At 43.7% G+C, this 24,461-nt stretch overlaps 1 protein-coding gene across 1 annotated transcript in view; it reads right to left on the reverse strand.

The window, feature by feature from the left end:
* Positions 1-5,561: 5,561 nt before the first annotated feature.
* lrp5 (low density lipoprotein receptor-related protein 5) overlaps positions 5,562-24,461 on the reverse strand; it is a 105,661-nt gene continuing 86,761 nt past the window's right edge. The window contains exons 17-29 of the mRNA XM_033635281.2: positions 23,273-23,421; positions 22,778-22,955; positions 18,432-18,628; positions 17,871-18,076; positions 17,549-17,739; positions 15,087-15,296; positions 14,809-14,934; positions 14,046-14,282; positions 10,208-10,318; positions 9,875-10,114; positions 9,636-9,778; positions 9,430-9,527; positions 5,562-6,025 (exon numbers count right to left, since the gene is read on the reverse strand). Of these exons, the coding sequence (XP_033491172.1) occupies positions 5,701-6,025; positions 9,430-9,527; positions 9,636-9,778; positions 9,875-10,114; positions 10,208-10,318; positions 14,046-14,282; positions 14,809-14,934; positions 15,087-15,296; positions 17,549-17,739; positions 17,871-18,076; positions 18,432-18,628; positions 22,778-22,955; positions 23,273-23,421 (2,411 nt within the window). The 3' untranslated portion in view covers positions 5,562-5,700. The remainder of the gene's footprint in view (positions 6,026-9,429; positions 9,528-9,635; positions 9,779-9,874; positions 10,115-10,207; positions 10,319-14,045; positions 14,283-14,808; positions 14,935-15,086; positions 15,297-17,548; positions 17,740-17,870; positions 18,077-18,431; positions 18,629-22,777; positions 22,956-23,272; positions 23,422-24,461) is intronic.

Raw genomic sequence — 24,461 nt, forward strand, 5'->3', positions numbered from 1 at the left:
TAATTTCTATGATTATTTCTTTTATAGAAATAACACCATATTGTCCTATTTTTGTATCTACTATTGAACACTTTGTATCTGCATACTAGTACCCCATCTGGTATCACTAATACAACTGCTCTCTACAACCAATTTTGCAGCAGCTACTGATACTAATGCTATTATGTACCAAAATTGGTAGTCAAATACAACTTATCTGTTAGTTTACATGGATCCATGCTTTCATGTTGTTTACACCAAATCCAGACTCATCAGACCAGGCAATGTTTTCCCTATCTTCTGTTGTCCAATTTTGGTGAGCTCGTGCAAATTGTAGCCTGTTGTTAGCTGACAGGAGTGGCACCCAGCATGGTCTTCTGCTGCTGTAGCCCATCTGCTTCAAGGTTTGACGTGATCGTTGACGAGATGGTCTTCTGCAGACCATGGTTGTAAAGAGTTGTTATTGGGGTTACTGTTGCCTTTCAATCATCTTGATCCAGTCTGGCCATTCTCCTCTGACCTCTGGTGTCAACAAGGCATTGTCGCCCAGAGAACTGCCGCTCACTGGATATTTTCTCTTTTTGAGACCATCCTCTGTAAACCCTAAAGATGGTTGTGCTTGAAAATCCCAGTAGATCAACAGTTCCTGAAATAGCCAGACCAGCCTGTCTGGCAACAACAACCACGCCACGCTCAAAGTCACTTAAATCACCTTTCTTCCCCGTTCTCATGCTCGGTTTAAACTTGAGCAGGTTGTCCTGACCATGTCTACATGACTAAATGCATTGAGTTGCTGCCTCATGATTGGCTGATTAGCTATTAAAATCACTGACAGGTGAAGTGAATAACATTAATCATTTTGTAACAATGCAATGTTCTGCTGGGAAACCTTTGGTCCTGGCACTCATGTAGATGCCACTTGACGTGCTCCACCCACCAAAACACTGTTGCAGACCAAGTACCCCCCTCATGGCAACGACATGGCAGTTACTGGCAGTATGGCATGGCAGTAGTCATCCCCCCCCCCCCCCAACTAGCAGGATACACTATGTACCATGCCAAAAAAAACAGCTCAGGAATGGCCCAAGGAATGTGTCACACAGCTCAAGGTGTCAACCTGGTCTCCAAATGAACATATACATAAGCTGTATAAAGTAAAGCTGACACAGACACAACAAAATTCCTTAAAATAGAACCTTTATTATATAAAAATGCTTTTGATACAAAAAATGTCACAAGTGTAAATTACACAAAGCATTTTTAACTGAGACAACAAATACAGGTTTTTAAAGGAGTTTTACTGACACAGTGGTTTGAGGCGGGGCCTACAGCCCTTTATATAAATGAGTTGTGCTGCTCAGAGAGTTCCCACTGACACATACAGACACGACTTCAGCTATGTTATCTGGAAATCCATCTCCAGCCAGTCACCGCACTGCAGCTGTGATGTCACCTGGCAGGAGATGGATTCATCAGGAAACAACAACAGCTTACTGCTAGTTCTTAAAGTTCCCCACCTCCCAGAACGATCCTACAACTTCTCTATCCAAAAACTATACTGTCTAACTCAGCAAACACAGATAAACCTCTGCTAGGTACACACGGACTGTTCATGTGTACAGTCACCTCTGCTAGGTGCTTGGAGGACTAAAGAGAAATGTCCCTGCCTGAAGCTTTGTAAGCATTACACTATTGAATGACATGAGAATATCCCGTGGGCACACACGTTGCTGTAATACAAAGAGGGCAGCAAGGCCGGCTCAGAGGAAGCTCAGTGTATTCTCTTCTGATGACATGGCACACTATGCTAGAACTCACTGACAATAAAACCATTTCCCAACTCTTGTGAGCCTGAGCTAAAGTTGATTTATACTGCTGTAACACCAAAAGCCAAAACTTTCCCCCTCTTCTTTTTATTTATTTATTTATTCCCAGGGAAATAATAACATCTATTTTCTTCTGTAAGTGAACAATATGTCTTTCCACTTTTTATGGCAAGGTCTTGTGTTGATATTAGTATAACAATAAGTGCTGGACAAACACTAGACCACAACAGCATATAATGAGAATCACTGAGCTTCTATCTGAGTGGGCCTCAGAGGTGGGAGAATAACAACGAAAACACACTGACACACTGCATGACTTGGAAAAAGCTGTAATGCCCCGATAGTGCCCCCTAGGGGCTACAGTGTTCAGTAGACCCATGATCCAGACGTTTTGGACAGAACCAACACTTACATGATGCTGCTGCCCTTAAGCCAGTAAAGGTAGTGGGACCAAATGTACAGTCTGTCCCAAGAGATGATATCGTAAAGACTGACTTTACACTTAAAACACTTTGAGTTAGTAAATTGTGCTCACATCTGGACTTGTCATTTAAAAAGACTTAATTGCGTGGGACAGTCTGGATTTGAATTCATCTTTTCTTTAATCAGAAGGGGATCATGTTCAAACTTAAACATGGTGTTTAGTTGCTTTTTAAAATCAACGGTGTTCATCTTCTCAGGATGTGGCTGTGGCTCAGAGGTAGAGCGGGTCGTCCACTCATCGGAAGATCAGCAGTTTGATCCCCAACTCTGCCAGTCTGCATGTCGAAGTATGCTTGAGCAAGATACTGAACCCCATATTGCTTCTGATGGCTGTTCCATCAGTGTGACTTGGGGTTTGTCGTGGTGACATTTCTTATCATCAGCAGGGTTCACTGGTCAGATTCACTGTATTGGAGGAGGTGAGCAACTGCACAACTCAAGGCCTCAGTATGCTTCAAACCACATGCTTGTTGGACTGTCTAATAGTGTGTGCGCTTGTTTTCCTACAGCTGTGGCACAATTCCGCAAGCAGTGATGACGTATAGCGAGGGAGGAACATACCTCTTAAATGGAAGGGACAACATTTTAAAGAAGAGGCATCACCGTAAACAAATAATAGATGGGTCAGAGTTTATTTTGTTGGCAAGACAACAATGCCACAGAGAGAAATGTTAGTAGTAACATGATGTATTGTACTCCACTAATTAGGGCTTAAGGGACTTTCACACCGTCATGTGGTAACTCGCCACCTCCAGTCATTTCAATGAGGGGAAGGCAGCAGAGGGGAAGCAGTTTCCAACTTGGCAGTTGCTGCCTGGCTTTGACCGATCAAGTAGTGAGCATCATGGAGGCAGAAAGAAGACAAGATGGAGGAGCTGATAATGTTGGGGTCTTATCAGGTCAACCAGAAAAAAACAGGGCCTGGGATAACATTTCTACCAAATTTCAGATGACTGGTAAATTTTCCAAATATGTAGACATCTTTGGTAATTTCAGTGATTCCTGTCTGTCATTGCAGCTACGGACCTTGGCATGGCAGCGGCAGCCGTGTTAAAAATGCTTTGCTTTTTGGAGGAACTCTCTTGCAGATCAGTGGTTGATAGAGTGGTTACTGCACGGTGTTGTGAAGACAGTGTAAGGCTGTAACGGCAATATTGAGTTATTGTTGTGTTTGTATCAGCCATGTGGTCGAGGTAGGTGTACATGCCACACTTTTGCCCAATGGACATAGCTACTGTGATGTCAACCATTGGTTTGTGGACTCCAGTTTTGCAGCCTTAAGTTCGCCATTTCAGCCATCACCATCTTGGTTTTTTGGAAGCAGAAGACACCATGTTTGGTTGACAGGCTGGCGCTGTGTGGAGCAAGGGGTGGATCTGACTGAGAAGGTGAGGACACTATCAGCTTGTCACATGCCCTTAGTTGTGCGTAACTTTAAGCCTTAATAAAATGTAAACAGTTGAGTTACATAAAAATTCACCCCCATACAGTTGTGATGAAGGGGGAAATTAGCTATAGAGAGCAAAACTGTTTTTGTACCAGGCTGTAAACATGTTTATTTCTGCTGTTAAGTTGGGCATTTCAACATGGGGGTCTATGGGGACTGAGTAGCTTCTGGAGCCAGCCTCAAGAGGCCGTTCAAAGAACTGCAGTTTTTGGTACCTTGGTGTCGCTGCTTGCTTTTGCCACATGAACAGAGTGGGGCATCCTGGGTATATGCCAGCTGAGACACCTTTAAATGGTGTGCAGACTCCACCTACTTGACCCCCCACAGACACGCCACTTGTGTGATTGGCCAGGTGTGTAGAGGCATGGAGGTAGGCCAGGTCACTGCGTCGAGACCACAGAAACATAAAAAAAAAGAGCTCTTGAAGAGAGATGAGGGAAGATGTATTTGAAGCATACTGAGACCTTCAGCTGACTCTTGGAACAGCTCTGAATAAAATGCCTCAGCTGGAACTCTTTCACTTTTCTATTTCCAAAAAGACTCCTTCAAACCAAACATGGCAACTGACACAGAAACATACATAATGATCTACACACAAACAGAAATACAAATAACAAAAGTCGCTATAAGAATAATTTGTTATTAACTGTATAATAGCTTCATGATCTACTGTCAGTATGAGAGTGGTACTTTTGGGCTTTCTGTGTAATTATAAGTCATAGTAATTGATAGAGTATGTACACAATAGCAGCAAACATACTTTTGGTAAACGGGATGATGAGGGTGAAGAAGATGTGATGGAAGAGGTTCAGATTCACAATGAAAAGCATTCACTTCTCACAACTCAATCACTGACTTCATTACACATACTATGTACAATAGCTTTACACGTTGATATTCATTTGGTATGTTGTTGTCACACGGTGATTTCATGGGATAAAGGGGAGACTGTTGGCAGATCAGTCTTTGTCTCTGGGTTGACTTCAAAAAAGCCCCAGATTCAACTACACACTATTCACAATTTGAAACGTGAGGGACACAATTTCAACACAATGTACAAAAGATTTCACACTTTGATCTTGGCCCTGTTCCATCCATCCCTCATTCATTCATACACATTAATTCAGTCAGCATCTACAAATTGATCTGATTTCCTACATCAAGCCGAACATTCACATGTACTCATGTACACACCCATTCATCATTCACTCATGCATATATCCACTCACCTATCTGTCGTGTGTTTCTCTTGGAGTGGTGGATCAGCCAGCGTGAATAAAATAGTAAAATAATTCCTCTCTGATTTATTTTTGTTCATATTATTTTAACACTATATACAGTCCTGCCGTTGGTCTGCCAACAAGGGCGCCATGAGGCAGGAGAAGACAAATGGTGTGAGGCTTTCACACAACAGCCGTGCCTACTGCTAACTCTCTCTCATTCAATGTTGAAGAGTTTCAGGGAGGGCAAGAGCAGCATGGGGCGAGGAGTTACTGTATATTCGGACAGATGGAAGTCTCAAAAATTTGTAGTCAAGAAGTGGCCCGACAAAGGAAGTTTTTTTTCCTTTAGATGGAATGAGAATGTAAGAGGGAGCTGCTGGCTGTATTCACTCATCTCTGTTTGTGCCCTGCAGCGAGGCAGCGAGGGCCTCAAACCTTCAACCTGCCATGACTGAGTGAATGTTAGAGCAGGAAACATGGAAGACAGACATACAACTGATCAGATGATGGTCACCCTGAGAGCTCCAAGATGACTGGAATGATGAAATGACCAATGTGGGACAGAGGAACCTTGAACAAGGCACTTGAGCCTAACCAGCTGATATAAAGCAGCACGTGTGAGCCGGTCAGGGCTGGAAGTTGGCACATGAGTTCTTTCCCTGGTAAAGTGGCCCAGACGAGGCCAGTTCTTATAGCAAGTGGACTGCATCCTTCCTTACAGGGCTCCGGGGCTGCTGGAGGGTCACGAGGAGTCGGTGCAGGGCGAGGGAGGAGGCGGGCACAAGTGGAAGTAAGAGCGCTCGGTGGAAGGGGAGGGCGGGCAGCTCTCCTCAGCTGACAGGTACTGGGAGCGGGGGGTCGGAGGTGGAGGGTAGGGGTCCGAGTCTGAGTTAAGGTCCATGTAGTACTTGTTGTGTTTGCCGTGGCTGCCGTGGCCCGAGGCCTTCCAGCGGCCTGCTGATGACGCCAGCCCAGCCGGTGGGTGATGAGGGGTGTAGTCGCTGTCGCAGACGTCAGTGCTGCATGGAGTAGTAGGTGGAGCTGCACCACGGACTGGGTGATAGGGTCTGATGGGGAGGAAATACAGAGTTTGTCTAGATAAGGGTTCATGTTCAATCCCATTACCATTCATCTTCAGGGTATCTCACATTCCATTATTTTCTAGACTTTTCAGACCATATTTGACATCTCAGTACAAAAAGCTAATGTTTATCATGTAAATAACTGGTTTTAAAATCCAACTGCTAACATTATACTATTATAATGTTTACTATTATATTGCCAAACAATTGCCAGAAGACTGTAGCTACTGTAGCTCATACAAATCCATTAACACCAAACCCTGACAAGTTCATCTCTGCCCAAAGAGGAAGTAAAGTAACTGGTGCTACCTATACTGATATTATTTCCCCTAAACATATTAAGTAAAAGATATTATACCATGGTCTGGGTGAATACTGATTCTGATTGGCTACAGGATGTCCATTAAAAACGGATAGGGGACACCTAATACATATCAGTATCTGTAATCTGTTTACAAATAATTTCCACCACGAGTGTCGTCCGTCAGTGCTTCATCCTCTGAACACCACAGTGGGGAGACTGCAACACACCCTGCGGGTACTACACTGCCCCTTTGAACTTAAGCAATCATTTCACATCTCATCTGCTATTTAACTGGCTACTTCAGCCTGCGGCCCACAGTAATATTACACAGTAACGTTACACACAGCGTGACGTTTGTTCGTGAAAATCTTGATATTTATTGGGGACAATGACACGGCTGGATTGCTGGCTAGCCTTGTTGTTAAACATACTGTAAAATTAGATTTACTGTTTGTCAACTGTATGCAATGTTATTGAGTCTGAATCTTGCTAGCATAACGTTAGCTTTCTGGCTAATAGCTGAGCCAAAGGGTTCCATGAGCTGGGCAGACTAGAGTATCTCCCATTGTTAGTGATAATGGACACCTTGTCAGGCATTATCCTTTATATTGTTGTCTACTGGGGACCCAAGATTAGTGTCACCAGTATCTGACCAAATGTCTCCCCTTCTGTTTCTGAGATATGACTTGGAGTAATGGCCATAAAAGTGTTTTTGCAGAGCATTATGATGTCCATCTCACAGTGTTCATGAAATGCGACGTACCCTAGGTCACAGTTACCTTTGACCTATGACCACCTAAATCTAATCAGTTCATTGTTGAGTCCAAGTGGATGTTTGTGCCAAATTTTAAGAAATTCCCTCAAGGCGTTCTTAAGATATCATGTTCTTAATTGTAAACTGAGACTACCAAGGAGCACCACAGAACGCCACAGGAGATCTTTTCTACTTGTGGCCATCAAACTGTATAACTCCTCCCCCTTCTGTAGGGAGAAGAGCTGAAACAGAAGACAGTGACAACGATATAAGCCTACATTAGGTGCACTAGAACTTAAACATAATGTACAATATTACTTTTCAATATCATGATCACTTGTTAGGGTTGGGTCAGTTCTCGTTAATACCAATTCGGTTCGGTACTCTGTCTTGGACCGGGTTTTTTTTTTTTTTGAGACTGACCAGACCGCATACCCGCGCACCAGTGTAACACAAGACTGCTCGGCATGTATTTTTCACATCACAGGGATTTTTCACGGACGTTTTTACAGGAAACTACAATGCGGAAGTGCGCTCAACTCCGCTTATAGTGCGCCCAAGTCTGTGAGCACCTGTGTCTGCCTCTTCGCCAAGCGCACAGTGAGCAGGAGAAAGAGGGGGGTGGGAGTGGGGCGGGGACTGAGCTAGGGAATGCGAGTGCGCATGCGCCGAGGCCTCTACTGTAGCCTGGAGTTTGTTTAACAGTGATGGGGAGTTGATAATGGCGGACAATTTAGTCTTGAAGAAATCAAGGAATGCGCCACTATGGCAGCACTTTGGCTTTGAGCCAGACGAAGGAGGCAACCCTTGTTTGCACTGATTGAGTAAGCTGCAAAATTTATTTGTAAGGAATAAAAGAAACAACGTGTTACTGTCACTCTGTCGTCCTAAGGTCGCTTTTTATTTTAAATGACTCAACTGCGCCCCCAAGTGGTGAAAATCCGGTATTACCGACTTGATGCGGTTTTTCACAAAAAACGGACCGTTTTTTTTTTCTCATACCGACCCAACCCTATCACTTGTCAGTGAAGTAATATTGTTTTCTCAAAATCATGTGCAGCACTACTTCTCAGTCTTATATCATATACAATAGAACATTGACTATCAGGTGCAATCTGCATTTTTCCACCATTTGAGTTCATTTTAGTTACTCTTGTACTTATCTTACTTGTGTTGTTACTCTGCTAGACATTGCTTTTTGCTCCTTAAACACTTTTATATTGTATATTGTATATTTTGAAAATTTTGACTGACACTTAAGACTATTGTTTTAAAAACTGGGCCCAGAGTGTGACCCTGAACCCACTGGTTGTTCTGGTTGTTACTGGTTTTGTGAACATTAACTGTTTCTGTAATCTGAAGCATTCTCTGGCACAAGAATTTCCTTCGGAATAAATAAAGTTATATTGAATGGAACTGAATTGAATTTACGAGAATGGGACGTATGTACACACGTACGTACAGACAGACGGACACCCTGAAAACATAATGCCTCTGGCCACAGCATCGAACAGTCATAAAAAATTTAAATAAATTAACTTTCAAGGCATCAGTGTTTATTTACTGTGTCCATGGAAACAATGATGAATGTGCGGCTTTCTCACGCAGAAAACTACGTCACTGCACAACTTCTAAATATTCAAGCTCAATATCTGACTTTAACTCAATAATGTCCATGATTTGGTCATGGATGTTCAGATTTGATTTAGTTATAAGGCACTTGGGTCACACAGTATATTTCTTCCATTGCTTTTGACGACATTCAGCTTGCTCTGGTCCAAACTCTCTCACGCAGTGATGACATTTTGGCTGCGCTGGCTGCTTGCTCCAAACACCATAAATAACACTCTGCTTATATGATCAATTTATTTCTAGAAATTCTTAATTTCATATTTTAGAAAATAGAACAGGGGCAATAGTCTGGAAAAAGAATATTTTTCTATACTCTCTTTTAATTTTTATGTATCCAGACCAGGAAATTACTAAAATCAATTACCATACTTTTCTACACTACATAGTCTCAACTGTGCATCATTTTAGACACATTCCTACAAAATTATGCCTCACATTTTTCGTGTCTTTTAAAAATTTAGGATCGTCACTAAAATTTAAAATAAAGTTGTGTAGTAATGAGCAAACTTTGACTGAACAGCATAGGTTTGCAATGTCCTTGCAGTGGGCTGTAAGATACTAGAAGAGATATATAGCCGGAAATATAAAAGCAGCAAAGCCCAACATTAAACTAACAATGGGCCAACCCTTGATGCAGCTTTGTCAGCTGTTTGCTGGTGAGATGGAACTGGTCTATGTGAGACAGTGAATGTGCGTTACCTGTATGATCTGGTGGTGGACGGACTGTTGGAGGAGTAGAAGATCTCTGTGTTGTAGAGAGAGCGGTCAGTAGCTGGGGACGGAGGAGGGTTCAGGATCTACAAACAGAAAATATATGTGTTATCTGACTGTGATCAGGAAACAGCTGACAGCATGCACACAGTGTCTGTGTGTGTGTGTGTGTGTGTGTGTGTGTGTGTGTGGACCTGAGGATAGAAGGCTCCCTTGGTGGATGATGAGCTGCTGGATGAGGCTCCAGTCACGTGGTTCCTGTCATAGAGAGGGGCTCCACTGCTGCTGCTGCCCATCAGACTCACTGAACTCATCATAGACTTCCCACAGGAAATACCTGCACACAGTGTTACACATTTTACTAACACCATTGCAAATGAGTCATGTTATAAGTATAGCAATAACACCACTGCTGCCATGTGGCTGATCTGACCTTGGAAGGTGCCATGCTGAGAGCTGCTGGGGGCGATGAAATTGAGGGGCACATGGGGTGTACCACTGATGTACTCGTGGGGAAAAGTTCCACTGGGGCCTTTGTAGCGTCGACACACCACACGCTGACACACGAAATAAGCTCCCCCGATCACAAAGACGAGCAGGATGATGCAAATGACTGGAACGATGGTGTTAGGCCCAGTGTTAGGGATGCCACTGGAGGGGGGAGACACATACTCTGCACATGGAAAACACAAAGATACAAAGTCAGGGAAAAGTTTTCAAGTACTTAACCAGAAATACAGTATGCTGTATTTTTAAATGGTTTTACCACAGGCAAGCTCATCTGATCCGTCAGGGCAGTCTGAGTAGTTATCACACTGTTGTTTCTTTGTGATGCACTGGTTGTCACCACAACGGAACTGGTTGGGAGGGCAGATGGCTGGAGGAGAGCAAGAAAGAGGAGGACACACAGAGATGGAGATGCTTGTCAGTTTCTTATTAATAATTAGTTCTGGTTGGATGGTATCATGTTTGAGGGAAAGCCTTCAGTTTCATTTGATTAAACAGTTATTTTTTACACCCTGCAGCTAAACAGAACCAAATTCATTTGATTATTTACACCTGTGTTTTCCTACTGTCTACCTATTATATTAAAAACATGCTTTGTCACTTTTAAAAAAATATCTGGCACAAAAAGTGATCTCCCAAAAATGAATAAAAACTAGGGCTTCATTTAACAGCAGGGAAACAATACATATACTGTGCAACTGTCAACCACATATGAGTACTTCACAAACGTCAAGGCCACGCCCCTTTTTGGGTGGTAGAAAACTGATTATCTGAAAGATAGATGTCAGTGCAATCTGATGTGTTTAGATTATAATTTTGACACGTTTGTATGCATTTAATTCTTGTTTTATGAATATTACTAACAGTGCTGGGGGTAACGCGTTACAGTAATATATTACATTTTAGCAGTAACAAAGTAATATAGCACATTACCAACAGAATTTTGGGTAATATTATTGCATTTACACTGCTCCACTTCTGCCGACAGTGTGCCGACAGAAAAAAACATCCCCCAAAGGTTGTTGTGTGTTGTCATGTCACTACCTTATTAATTCAGCCTATGGTCACTATAGACTACATCATAGAAGGGTGCCGGTGATCAGCACATCTGGGTCATGCTGTACTGTAAGTTATCATGTTCAGTGTGTTTCCATTAATATAATGACGTACAGCATATCCCATTTTGCTTTTGTGTCTTAAAGCTGCCTGAAGACAGTAAGGATAAGGAGCTGACCTCTGGTACGTTTTTTCCTCATCCCGGTAATCAGCACATCTGGGTGATGTTAGTATATGTTGGATGTGTTTCCATTCACATCCTCTAAAACTGCGGATCATGCTAGCACACCATTCCATTCTTATGTATAACTCTCTCTAAAGTGCTGCTGTACCTGACCAGCACACCGGGAGCTGGCAGATGGGTTTTCCAGCTCCATACTATTAGTTTGCACTCGTCATAGTGACTGACTCACACGCCATTCTGTTTGTTGTGCTAACCTCATTATTAGTTTATTGTGTTTCATATCATAGGCCCACAAATATTTATCTATGTCTCAGACATTGATCTATTCAAGGCTTTTCACGTATTTAAAAAGGTAGAGGCTATTTAATCGGTCTTTATATTCTTTTCTTTTTTTTTTCACTTTACTACAAAGTGGTAACAACTGTATGTGAATGCATGAATGGGTCAGACCTGCGCAGCACTGGATTTGAAATGAACTGTAATAAACTGGATCTTCTGTGCTTTGATTACCTGCTGTGAAACAACATGACCCTCATCCATTTAAAATCAACAGTAGTTCCTCTGCGGCCATTTTGGTCAAAGTAACGCAAAAGTAGTGTCAAAGGTAACTTATTACTCCATACAGGGTGTAATAGTGTAAAGTCACTTATAACTTTCAAATGACAGTAACTAGTAATATGCAATATATTACATTTTGAGAGTAACCTGCCCAACACTAATTACAAATAATTACTTTGCAACCTTGCCTGAACCTGAGCATTCAAAATACCTTAATAAATTAAGGACGATCGCTGTCACGTCCGTCCAGTCTTCCCCCATCCAAGTGTATCAGTGACCCAACACAGTGGGCAGTTACTGCTTATCTGTATCATAAAATTGATATGGCCTTAAATCTTTTTTATTTTTTAGAATTTTCCTGTTTCTCTCCTGATGTGTCTTTTCCACAAGAGGTAGTGTGGCCTTGTCAATGACACAATGTAGGTCTGTATCACTTGATACAATGGGCTCTAGTTTCCCGGCGCAGCGCAGGTGGCGCAGGGTGGCGAACACCACACAGAGCTAGTTTCGAGCAGTGCAACCCGAGGCGCACTCAGTTTGGTAATTTGGCAGACCCAGGTGCACTGAGATGGGTGTGGCGGCGCAGCAGGGGGAGGTGTCGACAGATCCAGCTTGGGGCAGTGACAGTTTCGTGCCAAAAGGCTTCGCCGAAGGTGTGCTAAAAGCTCGCCAGCTGAAACCAGGTCTACTGTCAGTGCAGGCGGAGCGCAGCCGGTGTAAGCCGAAGTTTGGTTGACCAGCGGACAGTGCGCACACGTCACCAAAACCTCACAGGCAGATTTCTAGAATGTCAGGCACATTATTGATGCAATAAATAGCCACAAAACCACTATTCAATGCAACTATCTGCAATCAGCACATAAATGTATCTCTATATCGACTGTCCCGTCACAGCTGATGTCAGATCAAAGGGGATTGGCACCGTTTGGCACGTTTGGCACGCGTAATGGAAACCCAACCTGATTTGATTAACACAGCTGCAAACTAATGAGTTCACATCCCTCTCAGCCAACCACAAACAGCCACAGCATCAGATAGGGAGTATATATTCAGCATCTGTCATCTTAGAAAAGTCAAAAGAAAAGAAACAGAGTGAGACTGCGAGACAGAAAGAGAGAGAGAGCGTGTGCACGAGAGAAACTCAACATTGATTTACAATTGTGGTGACCTCCTCCCAGGCTACCTTTGCATCATCAGCCCGTGGAGGTCTGCTCGCAGTTCCGTATATTCGGACACTGCGAGCTTGGACCTCCCGGACCAAAACATCAGTTTCCTCCTGGGAGAATATTGGCCATCTGACGCTGCTGCTCTCTTCTGCCATGGCGAATTGAGTGAACTCTCATTACGCCTTTGCGCGGTGCATTTAAGGGCGAGGAGAGGGGCTCATTTGATTGGTGTGATGTGTGTAAAACCCACTCCACGCCTTCTCTCCTCCCTCCTTCCGACTTGCGCAGGTAGGAGGGACGGAGGTCGGAAAGACGAGTAGCTGCGCCAGCGCGTACGGTGTGCCAAACTTGCAAAATCCGCCTGGCCACACCCAGTTGGCGAAGCGCAGGTGTGCTGCGCCCCTGCCTCGCCCGGTCTGTGAAACTCGAGCCCATCATGTCAATTCTAAACTGTTTCCAGACCTGGAAAAGACAGAAAGAAATAAACAGTTTTCCTAACTTCATAACTTTTCCAGGAATTTCAGGACCATGGGAACCCTGACCCGCATTTCTAAAAATAAGGAAAACAAGCTGAACATAAGAGGACATTTTCAGTCTTAGGCCCATCATATGGTACACAGTGTGACCGTAAGTTAATTTTACTTAACGAATCTGACCATCATTGGACTGTGACAGCACTGTAGTTTTCCCCTACATGTGAGAGTCATGTTTAGGGGTGGAATGGGTTTTCGATTTTGGTTCATGCATTTGTTTATCAATTGTATGGTTATCATAAATATCTTAATACTTTTTTCTGGTGTTAGATTTCATCAGTTCTCTGCACTTTCTGGGATGTGATGGTAGACATTTTTTGATTAACTTGAAGGACAGTAATCCTTTACCCATACGGAGTCTGAACTTTAAGTCTGTCCTTATGAAGAGAAAATTGAAAGACCGTTAGAAAGGGAGGCTGAGAGCTCCACAGACTGTTTCAATTCTGTACTGGATAAAATAAAATCTATAAAAGTACTGTGTTTTAGGAATACTTGAATTCTGCTGATTCAGAACTATTTCTCTGTATTAGTCATAGAACCACAAAAGGGATGGTGTAACTGCTAAAAGGTACATGTCAGTGTGTTCAAGTGTGAGCCTACTTTCACAATCCTGTTCATCAGAGTGATCTGCGCAGTCCGGTTCACCATTGCAGCGCCTTTGAGCGTCGATGCAACCTCCTTTATCACACTGGAACTGAAAGGCTGAGCAGACGGGGCAGTTCTCTTCATCACTGCTGTCATCACATTCAGGGAAACCATCACAACGCCAAGCCATAGGAATACAGTCGATCTCTCCTGTGGAGCATGTGAACTGCTCTGTGGAGCAGGTGGGAGGCTCTGACAGTGAGAAAAAGAGAGAGAGAGAGAGAGAGAGAGAGAGAGAGAGAGAGAGAGAGAGAGAGAGAGAGGAGGCAACATATGTTCATAGTGTGGAGGAGAAGAGAAGAGGACAAAAGGACAAAGAGGGAGAAGCTGTGAGATGAAAGGTTAGAACACTGAATTTCATAGAGACCGAAGCCTTCAGTGTGTGAGTATCCTGGCACAGTCAGACTGTCCACCTGGTGAAATGTACTCATGTGGTGTAGCCAAAAGCAGAGCAGACAGGAAATAGAGTGGTCTGGGCTGTAAACAAAAACTGTGGGAGCTAGCATGGCTAGCATGCTAACAATAGCAGTCCACAAAGTTGTTAATTGGACAATGGAGAGCCTTGCAATTTTGTGTGTCAAAGTTTCATCAGACTGGACTCTGCGCCAGGCCAAGGGGGCAGGTCAATTTATGACTAACAGCGATTGTGTTTCACCCATCTCCACATTGAAATGAATGGAGAGACTGCCATAACCCTTTTAGTGTTTTTGTTGCTTACCCCCACAGTGCAGCAGGTCCTGCAGTAACACCAGGTGCATGGGACAGGAGCAGCGAGGTGTTCCGTCACCCTTAGCAATGCAGATGTGAGAACAGCCCCCGTTGTCACGGGAACAAGGGTGGGATGCTGGAGAGGAGAAACATTCATTACATCATTACACACTTTTCTGCCAAACCACAACTCAACAAAGCTCCACGAATACAGCCTGCTGCTATAAACTACTCAGTACATGTGGCAGTAAGTAATGTTAAAAGCCAAAGCAAGAAGTCCATCCATACCGAACTCTTGCGGATCCATCTCTTCCACAGCATGGATGGAAGTCAGATATGATATCCGTCCCTGTATGCGTGTGCGTCCATCTCCAGTCAGTTTGTCCACCCTCTCTATCATCTGCTGTTGCCGATCGATCCAGTACACATGATCTCCTAGGACTGTCAGCCCCATTGGCTGGAGAATGTTGGAATCCTGGAGGACGATGCGATTGGCTCCTGGGGGAGATGGAACAATGTTATATGTCTCTCTGCAGGTCTGCAAGATCATTCTCTGTTGTAGCCGACAGTTTAACTTCACCTAATGTATTCTTTTTGTCTAATATCTCTGTGACAGTCACATCCTCTTGTCAGTCTTTCGTAAAATGGACTGCTTTAGTCCATGATTGGTCTTTTTACCATTTAACTTCATGTACAATCATTCAGTCTTTACTGCCATTACAGTACAGCACTGCTCTGATGACAAGACGTTTGTTAGCAGCTGACCTGTAATATTTACTCCAATGCCACTGCAGACACTGCTGGACTTGTTTACAGATCTCCTGTAGCAGCTCTACAGAGTGAAGTTCTTCTTTTCACTCTTTGGTAACATTACTGTAAACTTGCCCACAAATGTAGCCTTATATGGCAATTTTATGCTAAGCAATAATGCTCATGATGAAATCTCACAGAGTGCACCTCCTAATAAACAGGTGGAACTCATCAGTTTGAAACAAGCTGTTTAGGTTGTTGAGTTTAGAGAGTTTGGTGAATCCAACTCAGAACTTAACATGAGAAAAACTCATACATATCTTTGACATTTCTTGTTAATTACAGATACTGTTTGAATTTCGATGGCTGTGGTTGGATGAGCCAATGTAAATAAAACAGAGCACAATGGAACAGAGGGTTTGTTTGTATATGACCAGAGTCACTGACAGAATCTTTTTAGCCCTTGCACAGATAGACAAAACAGCTCTGCAGTCTGTGTCTGTCTGTGTTATTTGGTCTCAGTTCAACAAATAATATCAATCTGTGTGTGGAATGGCTTCAGTAAATGTCTGCTTTTGGTCATGTTTTCCATGTGGCTGCATGAGGCTATGAATAAGTCATGGGAGTCTGGGGCCTCATTACAGAACAATATTCCAAGTGCTTGTCCTAACTTAAGTTTCCAAGATACGAAAAATCCTATCTTCCTATTTCATAAGCAATTTTAATCTTATGGCTGTGTCCTCTCCTATTTCAAACCTCTTATCTTGTCTTAACTTAACTTAAATCCTAATCCTAAATATAATTTTGATTCTTCCAGCTGCACCTCCTGCTCCTGTCATGCCTGTATCTATGTTCAGAATGTGCACAGACTACCTCTATCTTTGATTAGAATGTACTGGTAGGCTAGGCAAGATGGACAAGACATAATATCAACAACTCCCACTTGTCACTGGCTAGCTAGCTTTCTATTATGGACAAAATGATAGACGTTAAGTTTTAGCAATGAGGAGTCAGAGGCACTAATCATGTTGGTGGAAGAGAGGAAGCCCCACCTTTCTAGAAGCTTTCTTCTCAATTATTGAAATTAATTATTAATCCCAATTGATATGAAGCATTTATTTAAAGAGGCAACAGATAGGATTCGGGTTTTTTTTTTTAGTTTGGCGCCACCTAGCGTCAGTGGTGTTGCGTCGCACTGTCGCAACGACCGTGGGGATCAGAGATAATCAATAAAATGTAGGCTTGAAAGCTACCGGTATACCTTTATGTATATGTAGAATGAGAAGGTGTGTGGACACCCAAATAAATGAGTAAAGAGACCAACGAAGATGTCAGCTGACCAACACTCGCTACCCGGTCCCTGGTTATGGCGATTTGCGATGCTGGCAAGCTAGGAATTAACTAGCAGCCAGTACAGTACAGTCCTCTCTCGGCTAGCTAACATTTAGCCGTGTTACTTACTGATCCATTATAAAGAAAGCTAGCTGGACACCGGTGTTGAAGCCTCTTTGGTCACGGAGCTCCCTCCATCTCTTGAACGCCTGGCTGAGGTTTACTCTTGTTTTTCCTCTTCTTTTATCACTCTCCTTTTTGCTCTTCTTTGCCTCCCCAGACAGACAATTTTCCACTTGTCTCCAAACTTTGTCCGTCTGCCATTGTGCTCAGGACTCAACTATCTCATGCCCAACTCCTCATAAGGACCAGCTCCAGTCCCTGAGCAAAGCAGATTTTTTTCCGTGAAATTTCGGCACCGATGGCAGAAGCTTATTACAAAGATTGCAAAGCCACTAATTAACCTATGTAAACGGTGATAGTCTGATTTTTCTGTTGCCTCTTTAAATTTAAATCATCATCATATGGTTTCAGTAGCCTTTTAGTTGTTCCCCATCTTACTGTACAAACTCATGAACAGGCAGATTTACTCCTCACTGAATTTCATGGAATGTTTCTGGGCGTTATGTGAGCGGACATTTGAGTTATTTCTGTTTTCAGTAACTCACCTGTCAGGTCACTACTCTCGATGCGTTTAAGGTCGGCGTCTACCCAGAATAGTTTTCCTAGTTTGTTGTCCAGAGCCAGAGCGACTGGTCTGATCAGCCCAGTGGTGAACAGAGACTCTCTCTCTGTCCCATCTAGACTGGCTCCTTCAATCTTAGCTGAGCGCTCTTGCACTGTGGTGAAATACATGTACCTGCAGAGAGAGACACAGACACAGAGGTATGCCATTAAATTCACAGATAAACAGTTCTAATCATCATTTTCTTCCACACACAGAGTACAACATATGTTCATGAAACTTATTTTGTGGAACAGTGAGCTCACCCTTTCTCAGCATTAACCACAATGGCCCGTGGCTTGTCAGTGTCGTCCTTCAGGACCACACCCACGGTGTGTCCATCCATCCTCTGGACATTGATGGTGTTGGTTGTCTCACAGGTCCAGTAAATGTGGCGACTGTAGGGGTCCAGGCTCAGGTCATGAAGCTGGTTATCTACTGGCTGAACGCTGCTGCTCACTATCATGGAAGACTGGAGGCAAACACAGCAAGGTCATAAGTTCAACATTTGACTCATACTGATATTTAGTCATGGGAAGCTTTACAAACTGCTCCCTGTCTCACTACTGCAGCAGATCTATTAATCTGCATATAACTACAGTGTTTATTTTTCTAGGAAGCTGTATGAAGTCTACCTCAACTTCAAGTTGGCCTACAGCAGAACATTATCTTTAGTGAAGGCGAGGACACATTTAAAGGACACATTTACTGTTAAGTTGATTGTATTTTTACATGATAGCAAGCAGCTGAGTTCAAGGAGATATATGTTGAAGATCTGACACTTGTGTATCAAATGCAGTCAGTGCATGCATCAGGGTGAATTTTACCATGGCTCCATCATCTCTGGCCCTGCGGATGTTCTGTCGTCCATCCAGCCAGTAGACCAGCCGGTCCAGCGGGTCGTAGCTTACAGCTCGGACGTTCCTCAGGACGTGGATGGGCAGGATGATGTCAGGACTCTGCTCTCCCAAGACCATCCTGCTGATACTGGCCTTCTGACTGAAGAGCAGGAAACTAGAGGGAGCTGTAGACAGAGAGTCAGAAGGGATGCAGGGATGGATGAAGGAATGAAGAGGAGTGAGTATACGGAATGAACAATGTTCACAGGAAGGCCCAAGTTTGCTCAACACATATTGTGAAACACAAAAACCCAGGGTCAAAACACACACAAACACACATCATCCCATCAGAACAGCTGAAACCACTCTGAATGATGGTCCCAAGAGCTGAGGAAGTGTTGACTGCCTCCACTTTTTGGAAACAACACAAGTATGCTGGCTTCCCCAGCCTGTGTGTGTGTGTGTGTGTGTGTGTGTGTGTGTGGAAGCCTGGGCCATGTGTATAAATATACCACTAGTGGCCTGAACATTGCTGGCATATCTAAGTGCAGAGCAAAAAAGCTCGCTAAATTTTGCTCTGTTTCTGCTGTTATAGGCAGCTTGGCTGTATGGAGGAGAAGATGCTATGTATTTCCATGAGTGACCAGTATTGTCTTCTTGACCCCTTTTGTATTTGATTCCCTGCCATATTTAATGTATTTGGTGGAATCAAATAAAGAATTCAAATGTGTGTGTGTGTGTGTGGGCTCGCATGCAGATTTTCACATAGTTTGTGTGCTGGCAGTTGAGCAAGAGGCAACTGAGGTTAATCCTTTAACCTTTTACTTCAGTCATTTCTGTTCTATTTGTTCTTGACTCCCAACCAAGCTGCTGAAAAATGAAGCCAACATGCCACAATCTGCAGTTACTCAAATGGCCACTTGAGGCTATCTCCAGAAGCCGGTCAATCCTCATTACGGCCTATTTCCACCAGATGCGTGTTGGTTGCGTCTCCGCTCTGGCACGGCAGCGGAGCCGATAAGATTCAATTCTAGTCAATGTGTGTGTTTCCACCGGCTGTGGCTGTGCTGCGTTCCAGCTCCGTCACAGCTCCGGCACTCCGGAGCCCTTCGCAACAGATACGCAGGACTTCTATTTTTGCCGGACACCGGAGCACAACGCAGCAATTCAGCACAGAGCAGATCGTGCGGGGTAGGATGTTGTGCACAAAAACACAATAAAACATCCAGTTAATTTTCAAAATAAAATACACAGTGTTCACGGCGGATCATATTTCCCTGCACTACACCTTGAAAACTACATAATGGGCAGAGGCAGGCCTGAAGTCAACAGGTCAGAGGTTTTCAGACGTCATTTCACCCCATTGACACCATGGACGAGGAGATATTAATCATGGCAGTGCACCAAGATGTCTTACGGCGGAGCTGCACTGCTCTGCACAGCAAACGCAGCCGGTGGGTATTGATGGACAGCGGAGCACGCAGCGGATAACCAGCGCTGCCGTTCCGCAACGGACACGCATCCAGTGGAAATCCGGTGTTAGTCTTGCATAGCCAGACCTATCTAACACTTTGCCATCACTGGAGAAAGGTCTGGCTGAAATCATCATAATAACCCACTGAGGGTGGAAAGGTACTGATTGTTTGTATTTCTTTAAACCAATCACAATCATCAGTTCTGGTCACTATAGCTAATTTAACCATTCATGACAACTGTACAGGGGTGATTTTTTTATAAAACTCATCCATTTAAATTTTATTATGGCTTAGGAAATGGAGGCGTTACAACACCTCGCTGACCAGGTGACAGACGTGGCGAAAAAACATCCAGACTCCCTGCTCATCATCCTAGGGGTTTTTAACAGCGCAAACCTCTCTCGAACGTCCCAGATACAAACAGCACATAAAATGCCCCACCAGGGACTCTAACACACTGGACCACTGCTACACAGTTAAAGGACGCTTATCGCTCTGTCCCCTGTGCAGCTCTGGGGCTCTCTGATCACTGTCTGCTCCATCTTATCCTGACCTACAGGCAGAAATTAAAAACTTCTAAGCCTGTAGTAAGGACTGTAAGGAAGTGGACTGAGGAGTCAAAGCTGGAGCTACAGGTCTGCTTTGACTGCACAGATTGGAGTGTTTTTGAAGCTGCAGCCATAGACCTAAATGAACTGACTGACACTGTGACATCTTACATGTGACATCAACTTTTGTGAGGATATGTGTGTGCAGACCAAGACAACAACAACAAACCCTCATTCACACCCAAACTCAGGCGGCTGTGCCAGGCCAAGGAGGAGGCCTACAGGAGCAAGGATCGGGCCCTGTACAAGCAGGCCAGAAACAAGCTGACAAAAGAGATCAGGGTAGCCAAGAGGGGCTACAGTGAGAAGCTAAAACCCACTGCTTCTCAGTCAACAACCTTGCATCAGTTTGGAGAGGCCTGCAAGACATTACCAACTACAGGAGACCATCCCCCTACCCTGTGGAAAACCTCTGACGAGCAGACGACCTGAACAGCTTCTACTGCAGGTTTGAAAAGGCCCTTTTCACACATTCCAACCACAGAAAGGAATTACCTGCACCCCCAGCTCCCCCTCCCCCCTCTCCTCTAACTCCCCACCTGCACTAAAGGTCTGTGAAGAGGATGTGTGTCAGCTCTTCCAGAGACAGAAGACCAGGAAGGCTCCGGGACCTGACGGTCTGTCTCCCTCCTGCCTGAGAGTCTGCTCTGACCAGCTGGCCCCTATCTTCACTCGGGTCTTCAACCAATAGTTGGAGTTGTGTGAAGTACCCTCCTGCTTCAAATGCTCCACCATCATCCCGGTCCCCAAGAAGCCTTCCATCACAGGATTAAATGACTACAGGCCCATCGCCCTGACATCTGTGGTCATGAAATCCTTTGAAAGACTGCTGCTGAGCCACCTGAAGGACATCACAGGCCCACTGCTGGACCCCCTGCAGTTTGCCTACCGGGCAAACAGGTCGGTGGATGATGCAGTCAACATGGGACTGCACTACATCCTGCACCACCTCGACTCCCCAGGGACTTATGCAAGGATCTAGACACTGTCCGGAAAAGGCCCAGCAGAGGCTGTACTTCCCACGACAGCTCAGGAAGCTCAACCTGTCTCAGGAACTGCTGATCATGTTCTACACAGCCATAATCCAGGCTGTTCCCTGCACATCCATCACCGTCTGGTTTGGATCTGCCACCAAACTGGACAGGAAAAGGACAATCAGGTATGTAGAGAGGAGTACTAGGACTGATCTTCCCTCCATCGAGGACCTGTACAGGTCAAGGGTCAGGAAATGGGCAGGAAACATCACCGTAGACACCCCGGACACAATCTGTTTAAACTCCTCCCTTCCGGTAGGCGCTACAGAGCACTGTTCGCCAAAACCACCCCTCACAAAGACAGTTTCTTCCCCCAGGCTGTCACTCTGATGAGCTCATAAACAGTCACAGAGTGGCAGGTGAAACAACACTGCTTCCTTGTATATTGTACATATTCAAAAATAATTAAATTATTTTTTATATTTAATGTATAGTTGTATATTTTTTGTATATTGTATATTATAGTATAGAGCAAGTCTACCGGAGTCAAATTCCTTGTATGTACACACGTACTTGGCGAATGAAGCTGATTCTGATTCTGATTAAAGACGCTTTGAGTGACAGTTTGTCTGTGAGGTGCCACAGTCTATGGGTCAGATCCACCCAACTCCACCCTCTCGATCACATATGGTCACTTCTCATGCCAAAAAATCTAGATGCCGACAGCCAAAATGCCAAAAAACATGAATCCACAAACCAATAGGTGGCCGTTATTTCTACACAGTAGATGCTCCCGACTACAGCTGCATGGCAGCAGAAAGGCAGGGACAAGGTCCATCACTGGGCTAACACACAATCACTCACACACAAAAAATTCCAGCCATCTCACTGTTGATGTTTTTTGCAATTCAACTGTGAACTGAATCTTTACAGCAACTCAAAAGAGGTGAAATAATTTAATGTTTTAAATACAACAGCTAATTTCAAGGATGTTCTACAATCAGTCATTCAACAGCAGCAGAGTGGTGAGTCTGACATGACTGCTGTTGTCCTGATGTAATAAGTGTTAATTTATCAGAGAATGGCAGCAGTCGCTTGTCCATTGCTTGAAAATCAGCTTTGATTTTAGAAAAGCAGTATTATATTTAAATGCCATGTTGAAGAACATCTCAACTATACTCATTAAAAGGATGGGGTCTTTCTCATTTGTTTCAAAAACCAGTCCTGGAATTCATCCTTTGATTGTCAGACATACTAGTGTTTCTCTCTGTACTTACAGCTACAGTTTCGTCCATCGGGGTTTAAAGTGTAGTGGGAGGCACAGCGGCACTGGGCACCAGCAGGTGTGGCAAGGCAAAGATGAGCACAGTTGCCGTTGTTATGGGAGCACTCGTTGGTACCCTCCTGACGGGAGGAGTGGAACACCAGAATGTCCAGCATCAGCTCAAGCTGGCCCTGGGGACACAGTGATGTCACGGCAAAAAAGATCAATCTATCAATCAATCAATTTTATTTATAAAGCCCAATATCACAAATCACAATTTTCCTCAGAGGGCTTTACAGCATACAACATCCCTCTGTCCAGTATCTCTGGACTGGATTGATATTTCAAGCAAATGTTTAATGATCATTTTAATGCCAAAAATACAAAGTATCAAGTGTCTCCCCCAGATTTTAATGAAAGTCTCTAAAAGAACAAATTAGGAGCACAATAAAAGTAGAAATCAAACATACTGGTTACTGAAGTTGCTTACACTCGCCTGTTCCCATACCTGCAGCACCACAGTGCGGTTGAGTCCGCTGCGTTTGTCTGCTCGTTCAATACTGCGCAGGTTAAAATCTGTCCAGTAGATAAAATCTCGGTACTGAGTCAGACCGAAGGGGTGAGGGAGGTCGTCTACGATGATCTCCCTCTGAAGGCCTACACAAGATATGACAGAGGTCAAAAACATCAAAAGAATAACTGGTACTGATAAAGGTTTAGGATACATGTGGCATCATGTGTTGTGCAGAGTCAGATTCACTCTGCTGAGAGATGGCCTGATGGTGGCACTAGAGGAAAGGTCATGAAGTCTCCAAAATCAATAAGTTTCTAATTTTGTTTGGTGTGAGAATGTGAACAGCAAATCTCATGCAAATCCAGCTATTAGTTAGAAATTAGTGTGACAAAGATCAACCGACACATAAACAGTAAATAACCTGCACTCATCAGTGGAGCTGAGAATTGTAACTAAAAAGTCTTGAGAATGTATTAGTTTTATTTCCCTCTGTCTCTGAAGATAAATGGAGATATCTCTGGTTGATAATCATTTTCTGGAAATTACTTCCACAACATCAGCAGCAAATACCCAGTGGTTGTGCAACAAAAATATACCATTAAATGGATCTCAGTGATGCCTATATTGCCAACTACATAATGTACTTGATGAACGGATTTCCACTGTGCATCACATATTGCAATTTAACAATTTAGCAATCTTGTTTTGACCAAATAATCTTATCTCAAGGTTCACTAAGGCTAGTGACTGGACCTTAAATCTTTTTTAAACTACTATGTCCAAGGTCACAAATATACTTCCACCCTCAATTCAGCAATGTAATCAATAACCAGGTTCATGCAGTATGTTAAAGACACAGTCAAATAACAAATACAAGTTTGTGTCAGTTGTTTAACCATCTCTTGTTTTAGCAACTAGCTCACACTGCCTATCATATAAAACTGCAGTTGATAGTTTGCCAAGGTTGTAGTAGCTAGCAGAGAGATATCATGGGTCAGAGGTGTGTCTTTGAATATGAACAAGCAAAACCGCTGTTGACAGAGCATGGTCTAATTTATGAATTTCATCCTCATCCTCATCATAGGAAGGACCCTATCCAACAAAGCAGGTGACGGAGGAGTGGGTTGAGGTCAACAGTCCTCTGCACAGCTTCATACTTCACCTCTGTATTTGCTAAGCCTCG

Source organism: Epinephelus lanceolatus, chromosome 5 (genome assembly GCF_041903045.1).
Source record: "Epinephelus lanceolatus isolate andai-2023 chromosome 5, ASM4190304v1, whole genome shotgun sequence".
NCBI lineage: Eukaryota > Metazoa > Chordata > Actinopteri > Perciformes > Serranidae > Epinephelus > Epinephelus lanceolatus.